The 22,939-nt window shown below is 36.5% G+C and overlaps 1 protein-coding gene and 1 pseudogene across 1 annotated transcript in view; one reads left to right on the top strand and one right to left on the bottom strand.

Annotated features, from left to right (window-relative positions):
- Positions 1–22,939, bottom strand: part of LOC123520750 (actin-related protein 8-like) — a 133,024-nt gene that overhangs the window by 31,189 nt on the left and 78,896 nt on the right. Inside the window, exon 8 of the mRNA XM_045283313.1 lies at positions 16,429–16,642. Coding sequence (XP_045139248.1) covers positions 16,429–16,642 — 214 coding nt within the window. The remainder of the gene's footprint in view (positions 1–16,428; positions 16,643–22,939) is intronic.
- On the top strand, positions 4,779–10,644 carry LOC123520850 (annotated as a pseudogene).

The following is a 22,939-nucleotide window of genomic DNA, read 5'->3' as shown; positions in this document are numbered from 1 at the left end:
AAGATTGTATATTTTCAAAACTCAACATTTCACAGATCTTTAAGTTTCCATAGACATCTTAGACTCTTATCTCTGATCACATACAATTCATAGATGCACTGTCATTGGTGAATGGTTTTGAAATTTTGATGATTGTATGAAATTAATTTCATACAATCATCTTCAATTCTCTGAATTCGCTGAACAGGACAATCTTCAGAGGAATTTGTTTGAAGAAAGACTTAAATCACACAATGCTGCTGTTGCCAATGTCAATACCAAACATAACTCTCATCACAAGTTGGACATTGTTGGGAAGGATAGTACAGCCACTTACCCTCAGGTATTTACATTTATATTTCCTATAACTTCTAAATCATGACATTGAAATCATTTCAACACAGAGCATTTCCCACATAGAATGGCTTGATCTTTAATTTCTCTGAGTATATTACTTTTGTTTGTCCTCTGGCAAGAAGAAAACTAGAATATTTGTGTACTTCAGTCTATCTGTATCAGTAGGTATATAGGGAGGCTAGCTTATTCTAAGGATAACAATGTACAGTGCAGCAATTATTGTATAACAGGCACATGAAAACTCTCCACTATTTAAGTTAATTCTCATGAAACTACACAAGTAATTCTAATCACAATTAACATACCTTAAAAAGGAGATAAGAGATTAGAAATGTTTGGCAAGAGAATGAATTTTATATACTACCACAGTCTCACCAACTTCCCTCCTCTGACTGACTGTCTTTCTCACCGCTGAAATGTTGCATCTCTTTCTATCTATTATTGCTATTTTCATGCTAACTGCTCTACTGATCTTGCTAACCGCATACCTTCCCTCCTCCTGCAGCCTCGCTGCACAAAGCTTTCTTCTTCCTCTTATCCCTATTCTGTTCAACTCTAATGCAAGACTTAACCAGTACTCTCAATTATTCATTCCTTTCTCTGGTAAACTCTGCAACTCTCTGCCTGTTTCTGTATTTTCATCTTCAAAGCTACAACTTGATTTATTTTAAGAGGGAGGTTTCGCACCTCTTTTGAGATCATTTCCATGATCTCAGAAATTTTAAAATCATCTTACGGGTAAACAAAACCTTAAAATGCATATGTGTATATAACTTTTTCTGCTTAGAAATGCATGTTCTCTCCCCTCTTTCAATATTAATAGAAAATCATGTTACACCCTTTATACATATATGCGCTATATGCAGAGGGTACAATGGTGTACCAATACGTTATGGTTTTTAACGCTCCATACTACAAAACACTATCTCATGAACGCTGAGTTGTCATCCGCAGTTAATGTGTTAACATAATGAAAGAAATAAGAGGACAATAACCTAAAATTTGGTGTGGGGTCATCATGGTAAACATGGGGCCGTTAGGGTAAACATATGAGGCCGTCGTAGTAAAAATGTTTGTGAGTGGTGAAGGGATTGGCGTCCTGCGTTTATTTTTTTACTAGTGTTTACTTTTATACTGTGGGGTTATTTTTGATAAGTGAAGTTTTGATAAAGTGGAAAAGCTCAGAGGAAGATGGTGACTGACTGTGATGTGAGTGGTGAAGGCAGTGACGCAGTGAGTGTTGTGTTTATGTATTCTTTGTTTTGTTGTTTTCTCTTATTATTTTTTGCTTTCTCTTATTATTTCTTGCTTTTCCCTTTACTTTAAATACACTTCTAGTATTTAGAATGATAAATGATAAAAACATGTTAATTTAGCCAAATAAATAAGAGTATTTTGTACAAATATTTTTGGACCACATCCTGCATTTCCCCTATTATCTATTGTTTATGAGAATTACAAGTTTGTTTTATGCGAATTTTGATATACGTGATGCCTCTTGGAAAGCATCTATTGCGTAAATCAAGAGTTACCTGTACTTACAGGAGTTGCTGATATAAAGGCCTGGCTCAGGAGATATCTTGAAACACCTATAGCATCAAGATCAAGATCATCCCATGTCATTAAGCTTCTCTATGCATGCATCCATAGCATCTTTATTTCTGTTCTGTACTGTTACTTTGGCTTGTTTCAGTTGAATTTTGACTGCTCTAGGTCATGGAGGATAGCAAAGTTGAAGGGAGAGGAAAGCCAAAGCTGGTGGTGAACATTGAAATCTCCAAGGATGGAGATCTCCTCGAAAGGGTAGAAGGACAAAATGTGCTCCATTTTGGAAGTTAAATAGTCAAAGAATTTACTATAGTCAAAGGAATTAGGGGAGAGATACACAGCACAGATAAATTTAGTTTGAGAGTGACTGTTGAGTTGAAGCCAGATGGTGGAAAACTTGGATGACTCAAGAGCGTGGGCACATGAGCAAGTTAAGTCCTTGCATACATAGATGCAACATCCAGCTTTAGAATGAAAATGAGAATAGAGAAAGTAGGAGGGAACAGAGAAAGGGCTACTGTCAGTTGCCTCTGACAGCTGTGTTTCAGTGAGGAAAAGATGAGGTTAAGTAGAGGAGAGGTTGTGTTCCAGAGATTGAAAATTAGATATAAGACTGCGAATGTTGCTGAAGTTAATGTAGAAAAAGTTGAGGGAGGTGTCAAGACATTTTGGGTTACTAATGAGAGGACAGTCTGTCCTGGGGACATGCTATAGTTATGAAGTGTTATGTGCATTGTGCAGCAGAAATTGGTGTTGTGGTAGTGGTTTAAAGACAGCTTGGCGGTGTGCCAGTTCATCGACACCAGTGAATCGTCCATTTCATTCACTGGCAAAACATCAAGCTGGACGATTTGCCGGTGTATCAGTTCACCAATACCGTCTATAAAACATAAGTGCAGTTACTCTGGCCTCTCCCTCCCCAATGCTGCCATTGTCAAGTTCTGATAACGTATTACTGGTAAAAAAAAATTGTAGTATTCCGGTATACTGGATACCGGTGCTCATCCCCAGCAGCAGTTCTGAGGGAAACAACTTTGTTCTGCATTGTCGGTGGATTTTCATTTAGAAATTTACAATAGCACCAAAGAGGCTTATTAATGGTGGAAATAAGGAATCTAGTGAAAGTGCAAGTGTTAGTGAGCCATATCCCTCCACTAGTAGGTTCACAGGAATCACACCAGATGTTTCCATGGATGGTGACTTGTCCTTCAATGACCTCCCTCCTCCTCCTCCCCACACCTGTCCCCTCCTCTTCTTCTACATTATCCATCACCAACCTTCACTTACAGTATGTATAAATCAAAATAAATCAAAGGAATTACATTGAAATTCTCATAAACCTGAGGTTTTGCTAAGATTAGAATGAATTACCTGATATTTAGGTATTGATAGTCAAACTTTTTGATACTTGAACAGCCACTTGGAACGAATAAATTTGAGTATTGAGTCATCACTGTATGTATGTATACACACACACACACACACATATATATATATATATACTGTATATATCTATCTATCTATCTATCTATATATATATATATATATATATATATATATATATATATATATATATATATATATATATATATATATATATATATATATATATATATATATATATATATATATATATATATATATATATATATATATATATATATATATATATATATATATATATATATATATATATATATATATATATATATATATATATATATATATATATATATATATATATATATATATATATATATATATATATATATATATATATATATATATATATATATATATATATATATATATATATATATATATATATATATATATATATATATATATATATATATATATATATATATATATATATATATATATATATATATATATATATATATATATATATATATATATATATATATATATATATATATATATATATATATATATATATATATATATATATATATATATATATATATATATATATATATATATATATATATATATATATATATATATATATATATATATATATATATATATATATATATATATATATATATATATATATATATATATATATATATATATATATATATATATATATATATATATATATATATATATATATATATATATATATATATATATATATATATATATATATATATATATATATATATATATATATATATATATATATATATATATATATATATATATATATATATATATATATATATATATATATATATATATATATATATATATATATATATATATATATATATATATATATATATATATATATATATATATATATATATATATATATATATATATATATATATATATATATATATATATATATATATATATATATATATATATATATATATATATATATATATATATATATATATATATATATATATATATATATATATATATATATATATATATATATATATATATATATATATATATATATATATATATATATATATATATATATATATATATATATATATATATATATATATATATATATATATATATATATATATATATATATATATATATATATATATATATATATATATATATATATATATATATATATATATATATATATATATATATATATATATATATATATATATATATATATATATATATATATATATATATATATATATATATATATATATATATATATATATATATATATATATATATATATATATATATATATATATATATATATATATATATATATATATATATATATATATATATATATATATATATATATATATATATATATATATATATATATATATATATATATATATATATATATATATACACATTGGCAGCGAACTCCTGCATAGTGCAAAAACATAAGGGCCTTTGGAAGACATTTCGGAAGATATGGAGCTGTCAGTGGCTGATATGGTGAATTATCTATTTGACCACGGCATGCATGAAGTAGAATACAAGCAGATTGTGGAGGATGAGGTTACCAAGAGGCACGGCAACTGCCATGCGCTAACCCCTGTTGTCTGCAATGCACAGATCTTTGATGCTCTCAAGATTGAAGCATAAAAGACTGATTCTCGTATGAAAGAGGTCAGCAAGAACATTCTGATGGCTGCCACTATCATCATAAAGTCTCTCACTGCTCTAGACAAAATTGCACAAGATGAAGGTCACACAGGGGTTGGCAAGGAAGTGGGTATGATAAATGGAGCTCTTGCGTTACTTGGGAATGCCAACCACCGTAATAATTTGGCCAGGCGATTCATCATCAAGCGGGAAATTAATCCCAAATACACTCACTTGTGTTCAGATAAGGTACCCATGATGCGGTATCTGTTCAGTGACAATGTCTAGCAGTCAGCAAGACAGATTGAGGAGTATGAAAAGCTCAGGAACAAGATTGCGCCAAAGACGTCTTTCTCATCATGGAAATCTGCCACTGGCAAGTTCAGTGGGACAAAAGCAAGAGGATTTTTTGGGAGAAATCCTTATAGGGGCTTCTCATCCAGATTCCGTCCCTACAGGCACCGCAGGGCTGGCTTCACAAGGCAGTCCTTCTCCAGGCAAGAAAATGAGCCAAAAAACGCCCAAGGCCGGGGACACAGCAATCCCCGGCAATAACTCAGGTAAGCCACAAATTTGAAGCAGGTAGACTTCATAAGTTTGTGCATGAATGGCATAAGATCACAAGTGATCCATTTATTTTAGATATTGTTGCAAATTGTCAGCTTGATATTGATGTAAACAACATTGAACATTTATTTCATAAAGAAATTGAATATGTGTTTAGCATTGAAGAACAAAGAATTTCATCTCAAGAAATTACTAAATTGCTAGAGCTTAAAGTGATCACAGAAATTCATAGACAGAATGAGCAGATTATATCCCTATTTTTCTGAGGAAGAAAAAGAATGGAGAATATAGAATGGTCCTTAATTTAGAGAAGCTAAACAAGCATATTACATATAAACATTTTAAGATGGAAAAACTTTGAGCAAGCAATTAGGCTCATCAATAATAATGACTACATGGCTTCAGTTGATTTAATGCATGCATACTATTCAGTGAAAATAGCAGATGAGCAACAAAAATATCTTGGTTTTAAATGGCAGGGGAAAATTTACCAGTTCACATGCCTTCCCAATAGTATTTCTGATAGCCCTCGGCTGTTTACTAAGTTAATGAAGCCCATCTTTGCTAAGTTGAGAGAGAAGGGATACACTATCACCAGCTTTATTGATGACACTCATGTGCAGCAGTTCATGGTTAGGTTGCAAGGAATGCATTCAAAGCACAATACAGGTCTTAAGCAAAATGGGTTTCTGCATCAATGAAGAAAAGTCTGTGTTACAGCCCACCAAAAGAATTGAATATTTGGGTAATATCATCAACTCAGAGACCATGACAGTTACGCTGCCAGAGTGCAGAATAATTAGCCTTGTGAATAGTTGTAAACAATTAATGAACAAAAAGAAAGACAAAATCAGGGAAGTTGCTAGAGTAATAGGCATTTTGGTTGCTGCAATCCCAGCAGTTGAAATAGGTAAGTTACATTACAAAAAGTTAGAAAGGGCAAAAATTGCAGCTTTAGCAAAAGAAAAAGGCAACTTTGAGAAATGGATGGAAATTATAGAAGAAATGAAAACAGATTTGAACTGGTGGGTAAATCATGTGGCAGGTGAAAATAGGAAAATTTTCAGGGCAAGTACTGAAATTGAGATGTACACTGATGCTTCAAACTTAGGTCGGGGCTGCTACCTTAACCACCAAACAGCAAATGGCAGGTGGTTGCCAGAAGAGAGAGAATTACATATTAATGCACTGAAACTCAAAGCCATCCTTTTTTCTCTGAAATCATTTGAACAAAAAATTCAGGGGAAGAACATAAAAATATTTTGTGACAACACCACAGCAGTGAACTATGTTAATGAAATAGGTGGCATAAAATCTGAGATCTGTAATGATATCTGCATTAACATATGGGAATGGTGTGTAGAGCACAAAGCATGGATTATATGTTCTCACATACCAGGTAAAGCAAACTTCTTGGCTGATACAGCATCTCGCAAATTTAATGATGAACATGAGTGAAAACTGGATGAAAACATTTTTGGGGATATCTGCAAAATTTTTGGACTACCAAGCATTGATTTATTTCCATCCAGACTTAACAAACAGGTGAAAAGGTTTTGTTCATGGAAACCAGACCCTGAAGCTGAACATTTTGATGCATTCTCAATAAACTGGGCACAGTTTGATTTGATTTATATGTTTCCACCCTTTTCCTTGATTGCCAGGTGTCTTCAGAAGGTGCGGGCAGAAAAGGCAAAAGGATGGATGGTTGTGCCACTATGGACATCCCAGCCCTGGATGGAAATGTTAGTGAGAATGGTCATCAGGGAACCTCGCCTCATAACGAGGAAGAAGAACGTATTAAGGCTGCCTCTGTCATCAGAAGAGCATCCCATCATGAAACACACAATGTTGATGGCCTGTCTACTGTCAGGGAAAGAATGCGAGAGCGAGGAATTTCTGAAGCAGGTACAGAACTCATCATGGCGTCCTGGAAACTAGGAACAGAAAAGCAATACAGACTGATCTTAATTAAAAGATGGACACAATTTTGTAGTCAATGGGAAGTTGATCCTTTTACTCCCACTATAGAACAAATCATCAATTTCTTATCTGAAACTTTTCGCAGAGGTGTCGGGTATGAGTGTATCAACACTGCAAGGGCAGCTCTCTCCTCACTAGGGATAGTGGTGGATGGCCGCAGGGCAGGGGACCACCCTCTCGTCGTCAGGTTGCTAAAGGGAGTATTCAATCTACGCCCAGCTAAACCCAGGTATATTGAAACTTGGGATGTCAAGCCAGTTTTAGAAAAATTAAGAGGCATGAGCCCTTTACATTCTCTTTCCTTGAAAGATTTAACTTTGAAATTAGTTATGTTGTTGGCACTTACGCAAGCAGTCAGACTGCAAACTCTACACTTGTTACTTTAAAAGGATATCATCATAGGCAAGGACTTTGTATGTATGTGGTTAGCAGGCAATATTAAGCAGTACAGACCAAATTTCAATGTTCAGTTTATCAAAGTGAAAGCCACATATAACAGTAGATCTGGATTTGACACGGAACTGCAGAGCCGTGCTGCCACTGCAGTAACGTACCCAAAGCGGTCGACTGGTAGTACGCGGCAGCTGACAGTTAAAGTTATAATTTTGTAGTCTTATACAGTATAAGGTGCATTTTTTTACGGAAATACTAATCATTACTAAATACCGCAGCAGTGGGAAGGCGTGTGCATTTGTGGAGGCTGTGAGGTGCACCACATTAAGGGCTCGGCTGACCTCTACCTGGAGGAAACATTATTATTATTATTATTACTATTATTATTATTATGTACATATTGGTGGCAAGTTGTATACACCCATGTCTACTGCGAATGAGTCATTTTAAAATCTCAGGCGAGCAGCGAGATGGCCAACGGTTTAGCCAACGGACAGCCACTCAAGTCACTCAGTAAGTCAGTCGTGCTAGGGATACCACTGCAGCCAAGAGTGAGGGGTTATAATTGTTACCTGCATGTTCAGGCATTTTGACATATCTGTGGAGACAATGAAACAGTGAAATGTGAATACTGTTGAAAGAGTTTTATCCAACAATGGATTTACAGTGAAAGTGTGAAGAGCTTGTGTCGAGGCTCACATGAAAATGTTATTATGCGCGTGTGTGATGCAGTCGCTAGTGATGTCACTGGTCAGTGATTAATGAAGTACAGTGAGGTGAATAAGGAGTGAACATTGTGAGTGGTGTAATGCACACATATTTAACATTGTGAGTGGTGTATCCAACCATGACGTGTGTAGGGTGATGCCGAGTGTTGTATGCGGAGTTAAGTCAGTGGTACAGTGGAGAAGAACTGCTAGTGGTGACTTGAGGCGTACAATGTGAAACACTACAGTGAAATATAATGAGAGGTCACACAAAATGGCAGAGTGAGAGGCTGTAACTGGGACGTAATCCGAGATGCGTGCAACTGGTGGCAGTGACTGCAGTTATGACATCTGGTGCCATATAGATAGTCAGTTTGGGAAAAGATAGTGACACTGGTGAAGAACAGTGACATGTTATTGACATCACTGTGACGTGGAAGTGTACTGTGGAGTGCTGTTAAGTGTTAAACTCACCTGATTACTAACATGACTGCAACAAACCGATGAAAGATTAATAGTGACTAGAATGGTAGGAAACAATGCCTAGGCAGTGACTGATAGTGACTACTGCGATATATTTCTTTGCGTTAATGATGTAAAAAAAAATAAATAAAGCCCGCCTACGCGCTTTGTAAATAGTCTTCCTAAAAGAAAGTTGCATTTTTGTTAATGAAATTATATAGAGTACGCTAGTGCAACATCTGTGACATATATAAGGGGTGGGATAATAAGACACCAACAGTGATGTCCACGCCAAACGCAAAACTGGTGTTGCCACAAGAGATAACACACGGTCACAGAATGATGACAAGAGGCGTAAACTCACAGGTGTGAAGAAGAGATGAGCAAGTGGACAGCCAAAATCATGTAAAATAATTTATAAGTGAAACAAAATTTGCATTTTGTGTTTGAAATACAGCTGTAAGCTTAAAGTTGTATGTAAACATCCACCTGGTACTACCTATATAAATTCTCGTGTTTGACTCGTATAACTGAGCAGTACAATGACACGGTTGTATGGATTTAGATATCGCTTTCAGGCATTGAATTAAACACAGTTAGCTTGCTTCACAGTGATTTTCATAGATTCATGTTGGCTAGGAGCCGAGATTTCGAGGTTTGAAATTTAAGGTCCGTTCTCCGGCTTTGGGTACGTTACTGCAACGTGGCGATTTTCGTGTCAAATCCAGATCTACTGTTATCTGTGTGAAAGCTTATGAAAAGGATAAAAATTTGTGTGTACAGTATTTGAAACTTTGAAAATGTATATCAGTAGAACTAAGCATATAAGAAGTAATGTTGAAGATGAGAGCAAATTGCTCATTAGTTTCATTATACCACATAAAAATGCCTCTAAAGACACAATTTCTAGGTGGATCAAGTCAGTCCTTCACATGTCTGGTGTGGATACAATAACATTTACTGCCGGAAGTGTTTGCCCAGCTGCAGCATCAAAGGCCAAGGCAATGGCAGTTCCAGTTGCCCACATCATGGCAAAGGGTGGCTGGGCTAGGGAGGCAACATTTGCCAAATATTATGATAAAACCATAACCCAAGATACTGATCCCTTCCAAGAAGCAGTATTAGAATAGTTAGTTAATTGTTGAAGGTGCCATAAAGTAGTTTGGGTGTCATCAGTTTATAATTTCTCAATAAACATTAGATGTTATTCAAAGTTTTATTTAACCAGCTAAAAGCACAGATTCTTAACATAATAAAGAAGAAATATGAAAAATAGCAATATTAAGGTATGACATCCACATGGCTTTAAAACCTCATGGGAAAGCGTACTTCAGCAGAAAAGTGATTTGCTGTAGTAAAATTGATGAAGTACACAAGACTTACCGTAGGTTAGTTGAAATGTGCTTTTAATTTTACGAAGCAAATCACGACTGCTGAAGGAAACTTTCACATGCCCTCTTCTCCCACCCATAATTGTATGAAGTGACGTGAAATGAACAACACTAACCACAGTATTGGTGAAGAAAATTTTGATCATGTGAATTGTCGTACACTTTAAAGTCTGGCGGCGTGGGGTGACGTGGCGTATCTCATGTGAAAGCTTCCTTCAGCAGACGTGATTTGCTTCGCAAAATTACAAGCACATTTCAACTAACTTACAGTAAGTCTCATGTACTTCATCAATTTTCCCAGTCCACTTTTTTACAGTTGAAATCTCCTACTAATATAACTTTTTTCCTTTCCTTAATGATTCTCGTTAGACTCCTTATTGTATCATCTATCATGTCTTTATATTCTTGATTGGTCCATGAATTTGTTTTTGGTGGCACATATGTTACAATGATTGTTAGCTCTTTTTATTAATATGCATCTTAATATACAGTACTTCTGCTTTTCCTTCCCCACATTCCACTTGGTTTACCACCATCTCCTTCCTTGACATTATCATGACTCCTCCTAATCCTTTACCACCTCTGTCTCTCCTCCATACATTATACCTATTATCCAAGTCTATTTTGATTGTCTCATTTAGTTTTGTTTCAGCCAAGCATACAATATCCGGTTCTTTTTTCTTTATATAATCTCTTAATTCTAATTTACTTGATAAAACCCCATTTATGTTCATATACATCATTTTTAGTTTCTTGCCTTTATCACTTTTAGTTAAACTTGTTCCACTTTTCCCCTTCCTTCTCTTTTATATACCATTTCCTTATCCTGTCTCCTAGAATTTTCCAAAAAAATGCCTTTTTTTCCTCTTCTGACCTTTCATTATTTTTTTCCCGTACTGCTGCCACCAGTTCATTGTATCTCTTCCTTTCTTCCTTATTTCTATTTTTCTTTATATATATATCCTTGCAACCTTCTGTTTCTCTGAGTTTAGTTGTTCTATATAATATTTCTTCTGTTGCTGCTTGTGATTTTAGTAGTATTTTAATTGGTCTCGTTTTTTCTTCTTGAAATGATCCCATTCTGTATATTTTTTCTGCTTCTTCTTCTAAGTTCTGCCTATCTTCGTCGTTTAGATTTTTTTGTAGGTCTTTGACTGATTTAATTTCTTCTTTTTCTCTTCTTGGTCTATATTTTATATTTTTTTCTTTTAATCCAAATGTGATTACACTCTTTTTTTTCCGCAATTTCTCAAACTAGATTTTATTTTGTCTTGAGGACTCCAACCATTTTGTTTGTCATATTTTCATCTCTATCTTTTAGTTGTGTGTGTGTGTGTGTGTGTGTGTGTGTGTGTGTGTGTGTGTGTGTGTGTGTGTGTGTATTTACCTAGTTGTATTTACCTAGTTGTAGTTTTACAGGGCCTGGGCTTTATGCTTGTGTGGTCCCGTCTCCATATCTACACTTATCCAATTTTTCTTTAAAACTATGTACACTCTTTGCTGACACCACTTCCTCACTCAAACTGTTCCAAGTCTCAACACATCTTTGTGGGAAACAAAATTTTTTAACATCTCTCAGACATCGTCTCTTCCTTAGTTTCTTACTATGCGATCTTGTGCTTCTAAAGTCATACATATTCTTCTCTCAGGATCAGTTTCTCATTATTCACTTCATCCATTTCGTTAATCAATTTATAAACTTGTATCAGATCCCCTCTCTCTCTTCTCTGCTCCAAGGTTGGTAGATCCATAGCCTTTAGTCTCTCCTCATATGTCATCCCTTTAAATTCTGGAACCATTCTTGTAGCCATTTTTTGTAGTCTCTCTAATTTTCTTATGTGTTTCTTTTTATGGGGAGTCCACACAACTCCTGCATATTCCAATCTAGGTCTTATTTTAGTACTTATCAATTTCTTCATCATTTCCTTGTCCATATAGTGAAATGCTACTCCAATATTCCTTAGCAAATTATACGTCTCTCTGAAAATTCTATCAATATGGCTTACCGGTTGATTATTTTCTTCCATTGTCACTCCCAAGTCCTTTTCCTTTTTTACTTTTTCTAGTTCTACTCCATCTTCCATCTTATAGATTCCCACTGGTCGTCTTTCACTTTTTCCCATTTCCATGACATGGCTTGTCCACATTGAATTCCATCTCCCATTTTTTGCTCCATTTCCAGATCTTGTTTAAGTCTTCCTGTAGTATTTCACAATCCTCTTTTGTTTAATGACTCTGCACAGTTTCGCATCGTCCATAAACAGATTTATGTAGCTGTTCACTCCTCTGGCATGTCATTTATATTATATATATATATATATATATATATATATATATATATATATATATATATATATATATATATATATAAATAAATGACATCTAAATAAATACAGTCAATCCATCCCTCTCTCTCTTGTACTTTATCAACTATTCTAGAGTAGAAACTCAATAAATTTGTTACACATGACCGACCTTTTCTGTGTGTGTGTGTGTGTGTGTGTGTGTGTGTGTGTGTGTGTGTGTGTGTGTGTGTGTGTGTGTGTGTGTGTGTGTGTGTGTGTGTGTGTGTGTGTGTGCGTACATGAGATGATGTGAATACATGATTCGAATGTACGAACCGGCGAACGGCTTCCATGTATTTACCTAGTCGTAGTTGTACAGGGCCTGGGCTTTACGCTCGTGTGGCCGTCTCCACATCTACACTTATCCAATTTTTCTTTGAAACTATGCACACTCGTTGCTGACACCACTTCTTCACTCAAGCTGTTCCACGTCTCAACACATCTTTGCGGGAAACTATATTTTTTAATATCTCTTGGACATCTTCCCTTCTTTAGCTTCTTGCTATGCGATCTTGTGCTTCAAATGTCTTATTCTTCACTCAGTATCAGTTTCTCATTAACCACTTGGTCCATTCTGTTGAATGTGTGTGTGCGTATGTGTGTGTGTGTGTATGTGAGACGGTTCTAATACATCATCCGAGTGCATGAACCAGCAAACAGTTTCAGAACAGAGGTGCAGAGGTGACGTATATAGCAGGATACTGGCAATCCAGCTCTACCTGGAACTTGGACTGGCTGTATTACCCACTGCACCTCTGACCAATCAACCTGCACTCCATCTCACATCTTGTGCTAGTGACAGAGTGTTGTGAAAGTGTGCCTGTGACTACCTTGCTTGGCATTGTACTGAGATAACCAGTGTTGTGACATATAATGAAGTGGTGGTGAATGTCATGTGCCTTTGTTTTGTTTTTTTTCCCTGTGCCTGCCTGGTGTGATCGCTCCTGGCTTGCCTTGTCTCAACATACGTACGAATCCCTCTTGGTTTTCAATGCAGCCACCCCAACAACTGTGAGGATTGGGGATGTGCACAGCAGTATTTCCTTCTTCTCATGGACTTACCTTGCATGGTTTCCTTCAATCAATACTGCCAAAGTAATTTCTTAATCCCTCAAAATTTGTCTTGGCATGATTCAACCTTCTTTGAGTTCCTCATTACATTTCAAAATTTCTTGTTCCTCTATTTCAACTTCGAGAACCACATCATCACTTTTCCCCATTAGGCTATGATATTTGCTGGCTGGACAAGGCTTCGTTTTCTCATATCAAATCCAGCATAGATGGTTCTTCTTCCCCTTTGTACCTTGTATAGTCTTTCACCCATTGTTTACCATTACCAGTTGCACACTTCTTCTTCACCATCCAGCATGACTGTTTACATCCATTTCTTTCCAATTCACATGTTTGCAGTTTAGATCCCGCACAAGTAGCACTCTTCTGTCCTTTCTTAACATATTGTCCAAGCAATTGAGCACTTCATTTTGCATTTCTTTGTGTACATCAAGCCTCCATGTATAAGTCTTTTGTGGCACATATGTTACTATGATACTACTCCTTTCCCTCCCACTGGTCCTAATTGTTGTACTTAAATCCTCTGCCAGTCCATCTTCATATTGTATTTCTTCTACATGTATATCCTCTTGAACCATTATCAATACTTCTCATGCTTTTCCCTTTGTAAGATTTCTTTCCCCCAATCATTCAGCATGACTGTTTACATCCATTTCTTCCCATTTTACATTTTTGCAGTCTGGATCCCCTACAAGTAACACTTTTCTGTTCTTTCTTGAGATATTGTTCAAGCAATTTAGCACTTCATTTTACATTTCTTTGTGTACATCAAGCCTCCATGTAATTAGTCTTTGGTATTAGTGTTTGGTGGCACATATGTTATTATGAAACTCCTCCTTTCCATCCCACTGGTCATAATTGTTATGCTTAAACCCTCTGCCAGTCCATCTCCATATTGTACGTCTTCCACATATATATCCTCTCAAGCTATCATCAATACTCCTCCTCCTGCTTTTCCCCTCCTGTCTCTCCTCCAAACATTATATCACTGATCTTAAAAATTTATCTGGACGTCTTCGCTTAACTTTGTTTCTGTTATATGTACCACGTCTGGTTGTTTTATCCAATACAGTAATACTCTGCTTCATGAACAGGATAAGGGGTGTCAAAGCTGTTCATAGAGCGAACATTCGTTAAGCGGACGTAATTTTCCCATAGGAAATAATGGAAATAGGGGGGGATGCATTCTGGGCTGGTCCCCAACATACCACATGGGTTAAAGAAAAAAAAAAAAATTATATATATATATATATATATATATATATATATATATATATATATATATATATATATATATATATATATATACGTTTGACAGCATATTGGGCCACCGGTGTACCACTACTTTTATGATGTCATATGAATCATTGGAAGTTAGAGGAGCTACGTACAATTCTCTCACATTCTCGCATTTATGTTCACAAAACAACATTTCTATTAGCTTTTTACAAACTCTGTCCCCAAGAAAGGATTGTTTTGTAATGCATAAAGTGAAATCTTACATGGAATACCAAAAAATAAAGCAGAGATGAGATGAGCCACAGACGAAACGGGAGACTCGCGGCCACTCGGCCGCTTCTTCTTTTTGTGAAATACCGCGGTATTTCATTAGTAATTCACTATCACTCAGTGCCACGGAGTCAAGGTTATCCTCGTGGCATGACCGTATATGAATACTAAGATATGATATCCATTATAGCAGGCAATAGAGGAGTGAAAATAAACATTATGATGAAAGTAACACGCAAGCAAAAGGGTCACAAGAAGAAGAAGAAGCGGCCGAGTGGCCGCGAGTCTTCCGCTTCGTCTGTGGCTCATCTCATCTCTGCTTTATTTTTTTGTATTCCATGTAAGATTTCACTTTATGCATTACAAAACAATCCTTTCTTGGGGGCAAGGTTTGTAAAAAGCTAATAGAAATGTTGTTTTGTGAACATAAATGCGAGAATGTGAGAGAATTGTACGTAGCTCCTCTAACTTCCAATGATTCATATGACATCATAAAAGTAGTGGTACACCGGTGGCCCAACATGCTGCCAAACGTATATATATATATATATATATATATATATATATATATATATATATATATATATATATATATATATATATATATATATATATATATATATATATTTCGCTGCAAGAGGCTGCTCTGACGTTGTTAAAGAATCTTGGATCCAGCTCCAGGAGCGCTAGAGACAGAGGTGGGGAGCCAGCCAATCACAGTGAAACTACCACGTTCAGTCCCTCATCCGGCAAATTCAAACTCAGAAAATTCGCTAAAACAGATGTGGTTGTATGTTATGCAGACTTTTTGGTCTAACTTTATATGTAGTACGTTAACCCGGAAATTCGTTAAACGGACGTTTGTTAAGAGGAGTATTACTGTATATAATGTCTCACTTCCAACATTCTTGATATAAATCCATCTATGTTTGTATACATGACTCAGTGTTTTCTTGCATGCACAGGCATAAAAATATATAAAAATTAATATAGACTTACGACATCTTTCTATACTAGTGAGAATAGCTTGCTCTAAAGAAAGCAGCTTGTCATAACTGGTAAAAGCTGTGGTATCATTCCGTGATGATGATGAAGGAACAATCTGAGCTGGAGGAAGTGGTTGATCATCAACAACAATATCTTCTTCCCCTGCATCACCTCCTTCACCACCTCCTACTTCCATGGCCTCAGCTGCTTCACGGCCACCCCTCCTCTGAAAAATCATAGGGAATATAGGACTTTTTTTAATGTAAAATTCATTTTATCTACATACTTACTCATAATCATTAATTATTGCTTAAACCCCCATTCCCACAGCAAACTTACACTATGTCTCACAGCTTCAGAAAGAGAAACAAAACAAATACTTGTGGTGCCATTTCTCGTTTCCTTTGAGAAGACACCCAGCCTATTTTCTACTCCCAGGTACCACCTAAAAGGTCATAGAGGGGAGGGAGGAAGGGAATCTCAATTATAATTAATAATTATGGGTAAATATGTAGATAAAAAATAATTTTACCTTAAAAAATCCTATTCGTTATTACACATACTACTACCCATAATGATCAATTATTGCTTAAGAACTGAATCCCAAGTATAGGAGGGATGACCTCACCCCTAAGCACAACTTTCATTCCTAAGACACACACCCTTACAAACCCAAAACTTACAAGGTGGAGGCCATATCCTGAGGTGGGTGCAGCTGTTAGGGTATGAATTGTATATAACTATTTTTTTTCCTTGTTTCTACACACTGTCATGAGAAGCAAGGCTGAGCTTAGCAAGAAGCACATCCATTCCTTTTCATTTGCAAGTCAGCATTTGTTCCCACACGCTCAATGTTGGAATCTCTGGTTGCTGGATTTTATATATGTAATTATAACAGCATACACATACATTTAGTATGCACTAAGACATATTTTATTTCTTTAATTTATAAATAAGTAATACTTTAACTATTGTAACCAATGCATTTGTAACGATTCTTAAATATATGAATCGCTCACCAGTGTCAGTGAGTTTTTGCTGACGAAAGATGGACGAGATGAGCTACATAAGTTGAAGTCTGGCGATCACATGAGCTGGCCGCGACGCTCCTTGGAGACTGCCAGAGAGAGATCTGGACCTGTGTGCGTGTGTACAAGACTATCCAAGTGTAGAGTAAATAATTGTACTGTTAATAGAAGGAAAACCCAAGCTGTGTTTAAGTTAACTCCCCTGAGAAGACAGTGTGAGAGAGTTCCTGAACAAAAGACACTACTACTCTGTGCCCTCTCCATTGTAACATAACATTGACCACAACACAGTACTTGTATCCCATAACAGAGGGACAAAACCAAAGGAGTGAGAGAACCACAAATCTCTCCACAAGAACAGTCCAATGACCCTGAACCCCACAGAGGTCAATACAAATAACTGTATGTACAGTAATACTCCGCTTAACGAACGTTCGTCTAGCGAATTTCTGGTCTAACGTACTATATAAAGTTAGACCAAAAAGTCCACATAACATACAACCACATCCGTTTTAGCGAATTTTCTGGGTTTGAATTTGCCAGGTGAGGGACTGAATGCAGCAGCTTCCCTGTGATTGGCTGGCTCCCCGCCTCCGTTTCTAGTGCTTCTAGTGCTGGTATTGGCTCCCTCTGTCTCACTCTCTCCCGCTCTGCAGTAAGAGGTTGACCTGTATTTCTGCTCCACTTAACGTGTGTAAATAAATATATATATATATATATATATATATATATATATATATATATATATATACCCTTGGCTATCGCGCCCAATTGGGGCCGAAATAGCCGCGCCATAGCCGAAAACACGATAGCCAAATCGGTCTTGGCGGGAAGGCGGTTTTGGCCAATGAGCGCTCAGATATCCCATGATGTCATGGCTGGGCGCGCGATAGCAGGCATCTGAGGTGGCGATAATGAAATTTTAGTAGCTTTTCATGGGTGCGTGATAGCAATAAAACGCGATAGCTGAAGTCGCAATAGCCGAGGGTTCACTGTATATATATATATATATATATATATATATATATATATATATATATATATATATACACAGGCAACCCTCGTTTAACGAAGGGGTTACGTTCCTAAAAAACACTTCGTTAAGCGAACCGATTATAACAAGTTTAACCCCTGATTTCAACTTCCATTGAGAGTAAGCAAAGCAAGAGTGCATCATAGTACAGTAAAAGGTTTAATGAAAGTAAAAATTATGAAGTTAAACATTTAGGTAGTTTAATTTAAGTCATTATAATGTACACTAATGTATGTATGTACGTAACTTTATAATGTTGATGATCTTAACTTTATGAAGGGAGGGAGAGTGAAACGGAAATACACTAACCGGCAACCTGTGGAATGTAAACAAAGTGCGCATCAAGGTACTGCATACAAAACTTATGTACCACATTTCCACAAGGCTTTCCATTTTATCCATTGTAGAGTCACCAGTTCTGGTGGTTCTTTAGCTTGCAAGGAAGATGAGGTCTCACTAGCCTTCTTAATAGAGTCTCTTGACTTGAAAATAGTAGACAGTAGATGGAGTCAAGCCATGGTGGGAAGCAATGTTATTAGTTTTCTGGCCTTTCTCTTGTCTGTGAATAATACCCAGCTTCACTTCGAGAGTAAGACACTTCCTGGTCTTCTTAGGAACGTTAGGCCACATTGCAGGGTGTTTTGGTGGTAAGTTGAACTAAGGAAGATGAGCTGCTGGTGACGCTGTTATGTTTTGACTGGGCAGTGAGTGGTGCGTGTGACCTTGATCTTGATCTTGATGCTACAGGTGACACAGAATTTCTTCTGAGTCAGGCCTTTGTATCGGCAGAGCCTGTGTTGTCCATGAGAGGCTTGATCTTGATCTTTATTCTACAGGTGTCTCAGGATTTCTCCTGAGGCAGGCCTTAGTACCAGCAGCTCCTGATGTATTCAAAAGCCTGTTAGCTTGCATGATACAGTGGGGCTTTCAAATTTGGAAAAAAATTACCTGGATAAAACTTCATTAAAGCGAGTTTGGTGTTCGTTAAACGAGCAGATGGTAGTAAAATGAAACCTTCGTTATAGCGAAATTTCGTTGTGTGAACCTTTGTTAAACGGGGGTTGCCTGTATATATATATATATATATATATATATATATATATATATATATATATATATATATATATATATATATATATATATATATATATATATATATATATATATATATATATATATATATATATATATATATATATATATATATATATATATATATATATATATATATATATATATATATATATATATATATATATATATATATATATATATATATATATATATATATATATATATATATATATATATATATATATATATATATATATATATATATATATATATATATATATATATATATATATATATATATATATATATATATATATATATATATATATATATATATATATATATATATATATATATATATATATATATATATATATATATATATATATATATATATATATATATATATATATATATATATATATATATATATATATATATATATATATATATATATATATACATATATATATATATGTCATATATATGTCCTGGATAATGTCCCCAGCCACCCGAGGATGATGACAGACTGGTGTGAAAACATCCAGGTTGTCTTCCTGCCACCCAACACCAAGTCCTTGGTGCAGCCCTGCGACCAGGGCCTCATCTCGATGTTCAAACATTACTGCACACGTCGCACACTGAGGGTGACTAATGTAGCATTGGACATCCATGGGGTCTAGGTCAAGGACTTCTGGCGGGAGTTCAACATCAGGGCTGCCATCGAGCACATCGCCGCTGCATGGGACGAGGTGCAGAACAACACTATGAATGCAGTGTGACTAAAGGTGTGGCCAGAAGTTGTTCAGGACTTCAGAGGGTTTGACCCTATCCCCTGTTAGGAAGACCTGCAGCAGGAAATAGCTGAACTGGCCAATTCAGCTCGTTTGACGGCTGAAGGAGAAGACACCATCAACGTGGATGACATTGCTGAACTCGTCCAGTCCCACGCCGATGACCTCAGCGCAGAGGACTTGGTGGAGTAGGAGCAGGAGTTAGCAGCTAGGGAGGAAGTGGAGGAAGACTCGCCTGTCCCAAAAGTGATGACGCTCGCTGACCTGACGGCGGTGGTGCATTCAGACCTCGATTTCATCGATGTGGTGCTGGACAGGGATGAGAATGCCGACAGGAGCTTCAAGGTCCAGATAGCAGTGCAGGCCTTGCTGCGTCCTTATGAAGAATCCCTGCGGCAGAAGAGGGCGAGAGGAAAGCAGAGAAGCATAATCAAGTTCTTCACTTTATCTGCTGCCACCTCCCTCACCGTTAGTGTTTTTTTTGTGTTAGTGTTTTTTTTGTGTTAGTGTTTTCTTGTGTTAGTGTTTTTTTGTGTGTTAGTGGTGGTAGTGTGTGGTGAGTGCCTCCCCACTACTTCCCTCACTTATTAGCAGCAAGGAGGATGAGATGGGTTTTTTTTTTTTTTAGCCTTTTTTCAGTGTTTTTTGTGTTAGTGTTTTGAAGATTTGTTGTAAGGATATTCAATAAAACACTTCTTGGTTATTAATATACAATTTTATTTAACCCATATAGTATGTTGGGGATACTTGGTTATTAATGGTACAGGTACATATATCTAATTTTTTTTAACCCATGTGGTATGTTGGGGACCAGCCCAGAACACATCCCCCATTTCCATTATTTCCTATGGGAAAATTATGTCCACTTAACGAATTTTCGCTCTACGAACAGCTTTGACACTCCTGTTCGTAAGTGGAGAATTGCTGTATAAGGAACCCAAAAGAAAAATTATTGCATTACACTGAGAGCCAACACAAAAGGGCCCAGAGAAAAAGGTATCCAAATACTGATAAAGAGAAGCAAAATTGGACATACTCTTCCAGGTTCCTGCCTGAAGAATGGCAGGAATACTTAGAATCTTCTTGAACAAGGCACTCATCGCCACTGCTCTAACTTCATGTGCCTTCACCTGAACCAAGTGCATGTCCTCCTCAGAAACATCCTCATATGAACGCTGGATAACCTGACATATCCAGTGAGAAATAGTATGAGGGTGCACCACACACCAAGGCTCAGTAACAGTCACAAAAAGGCGGGAGCATCTAGGATAACAATCCCTGGTCTTATGAAAGTACTCCCTGATGGCTCTGACTGGGCACAAAAGCCAGTCCCTTTCCGAGTCCCCAACATACTCTGTAAGAGCAGGAATGGTGAAGCTGGACTGAGATTCATTACCTGGGAGTTGAGACTTCGCTAGAAAATCAGGAGCTAGAGAAAAAGTCATAAAGATGTACTTCCACTGAAAGCTCATGCAATTTGCTAACTCAATGAACAGATGCTAAAGCCAAAAGAAAAGATTTTAGTGCACCACCCCTCATTGAAGCCAAATGAAGAGGCTCATAAGGGGACTTCATTAATGAACATAAAACTAAGGACAAATCCCATGCAGGAATGTGTGGTGAATGGGGAGGAGGCAACTTGGCAAATCCCAAGAACAGGGCCAACAGATCCCTATCCTGTGAGATATCCAAGCCAACCTGCTGGAAAATGGGGGCCGAAGCTGAATGATACCCCCTAAAGGGCAGCTAGGACACATGTTTTGTGTTCCAAAGAAAAATAAAAAATGTCCGCCAAATACATCACAGAGATCGTAAGAGGATGACAACCCCTCGACTCACACCAGCCACAGAAGAAAGACCACTTTGCCTGATAAACTCTGGCAGAGGGCTGTCTTACAGGACAGACCATAAATCTAACACCTTTCCACAAAAAGCCTCTCTTTTGGAGGACCGAGTGCCCCCTAAGTTCCGTAAATAGGCCACCACTGTCAAATTTTACCTCAGCAAACCGCCCTCTGCTGGCAGAACCTCCACTTAAGATATGCTTGCCTTGTACCACACCAGTTGCTTCCTTGCCGCCACATCGGTCGGACGTGCTGTGCGGGCTCAGTGTTTTCGCACAGTGTTTTTCAGGAAAGGCCATGTCACCTGTCACGCAGGTACAGTGCCTTCTACCCATGATCCTTTTAGGAGCGGGTAGCACCTGAGATTTGGCTTTTTTTCACTCTGTTATGCAGTGTTTGTGGCTTCACATATGGCCAAGGCTGGATTGTGTTTTCGTCGGCAGGTTTGCAACCATGTCTGCCGCTGAGTGTGTCTTTGCTGACCCTGGTGGTTCGCCGGCTGCTCCGAGGTGCAGCAGGTCTTCCAGGAAGGGGCCCGCCGGGCCCAGTGACAACTGCTAGTGATGCTCCGTGGAATACTGTGATGGAGGCATTGGCAGAGCTGCGGGAGGACGTTAACAAGTTGAAGGCTGGAAAGTCGGTGTCTTCCCCTGCACATATAGTGGTGTATGACGGGGCGGGGACTTCAACAGGTGAGCAGCAGCCGCGTTCCCCGGCTTACTTCTCGGGCTTTCACGACACTGCTAGTGA

Source organism: Portunus trituberculatus, chromosome 47, assembly GCF_017591435.1.
Source record: "Portunus trituberculatus isolate SZX2019 chromosome 47, ASM1759143v1, whole genome shotgun sequence".
Taxonomy (NCBI): Eukaryota; Metazoa; Arthropoda; class Malacostraca; order Decapoda; family Portunidae; genus Portunus; species Portunus trituberculatus.
The sequence above is the reverse complement of the archived record's forward strand: the minus strand, read 5'-3'. Positions and strand labels throughout refer to the sequence as shown.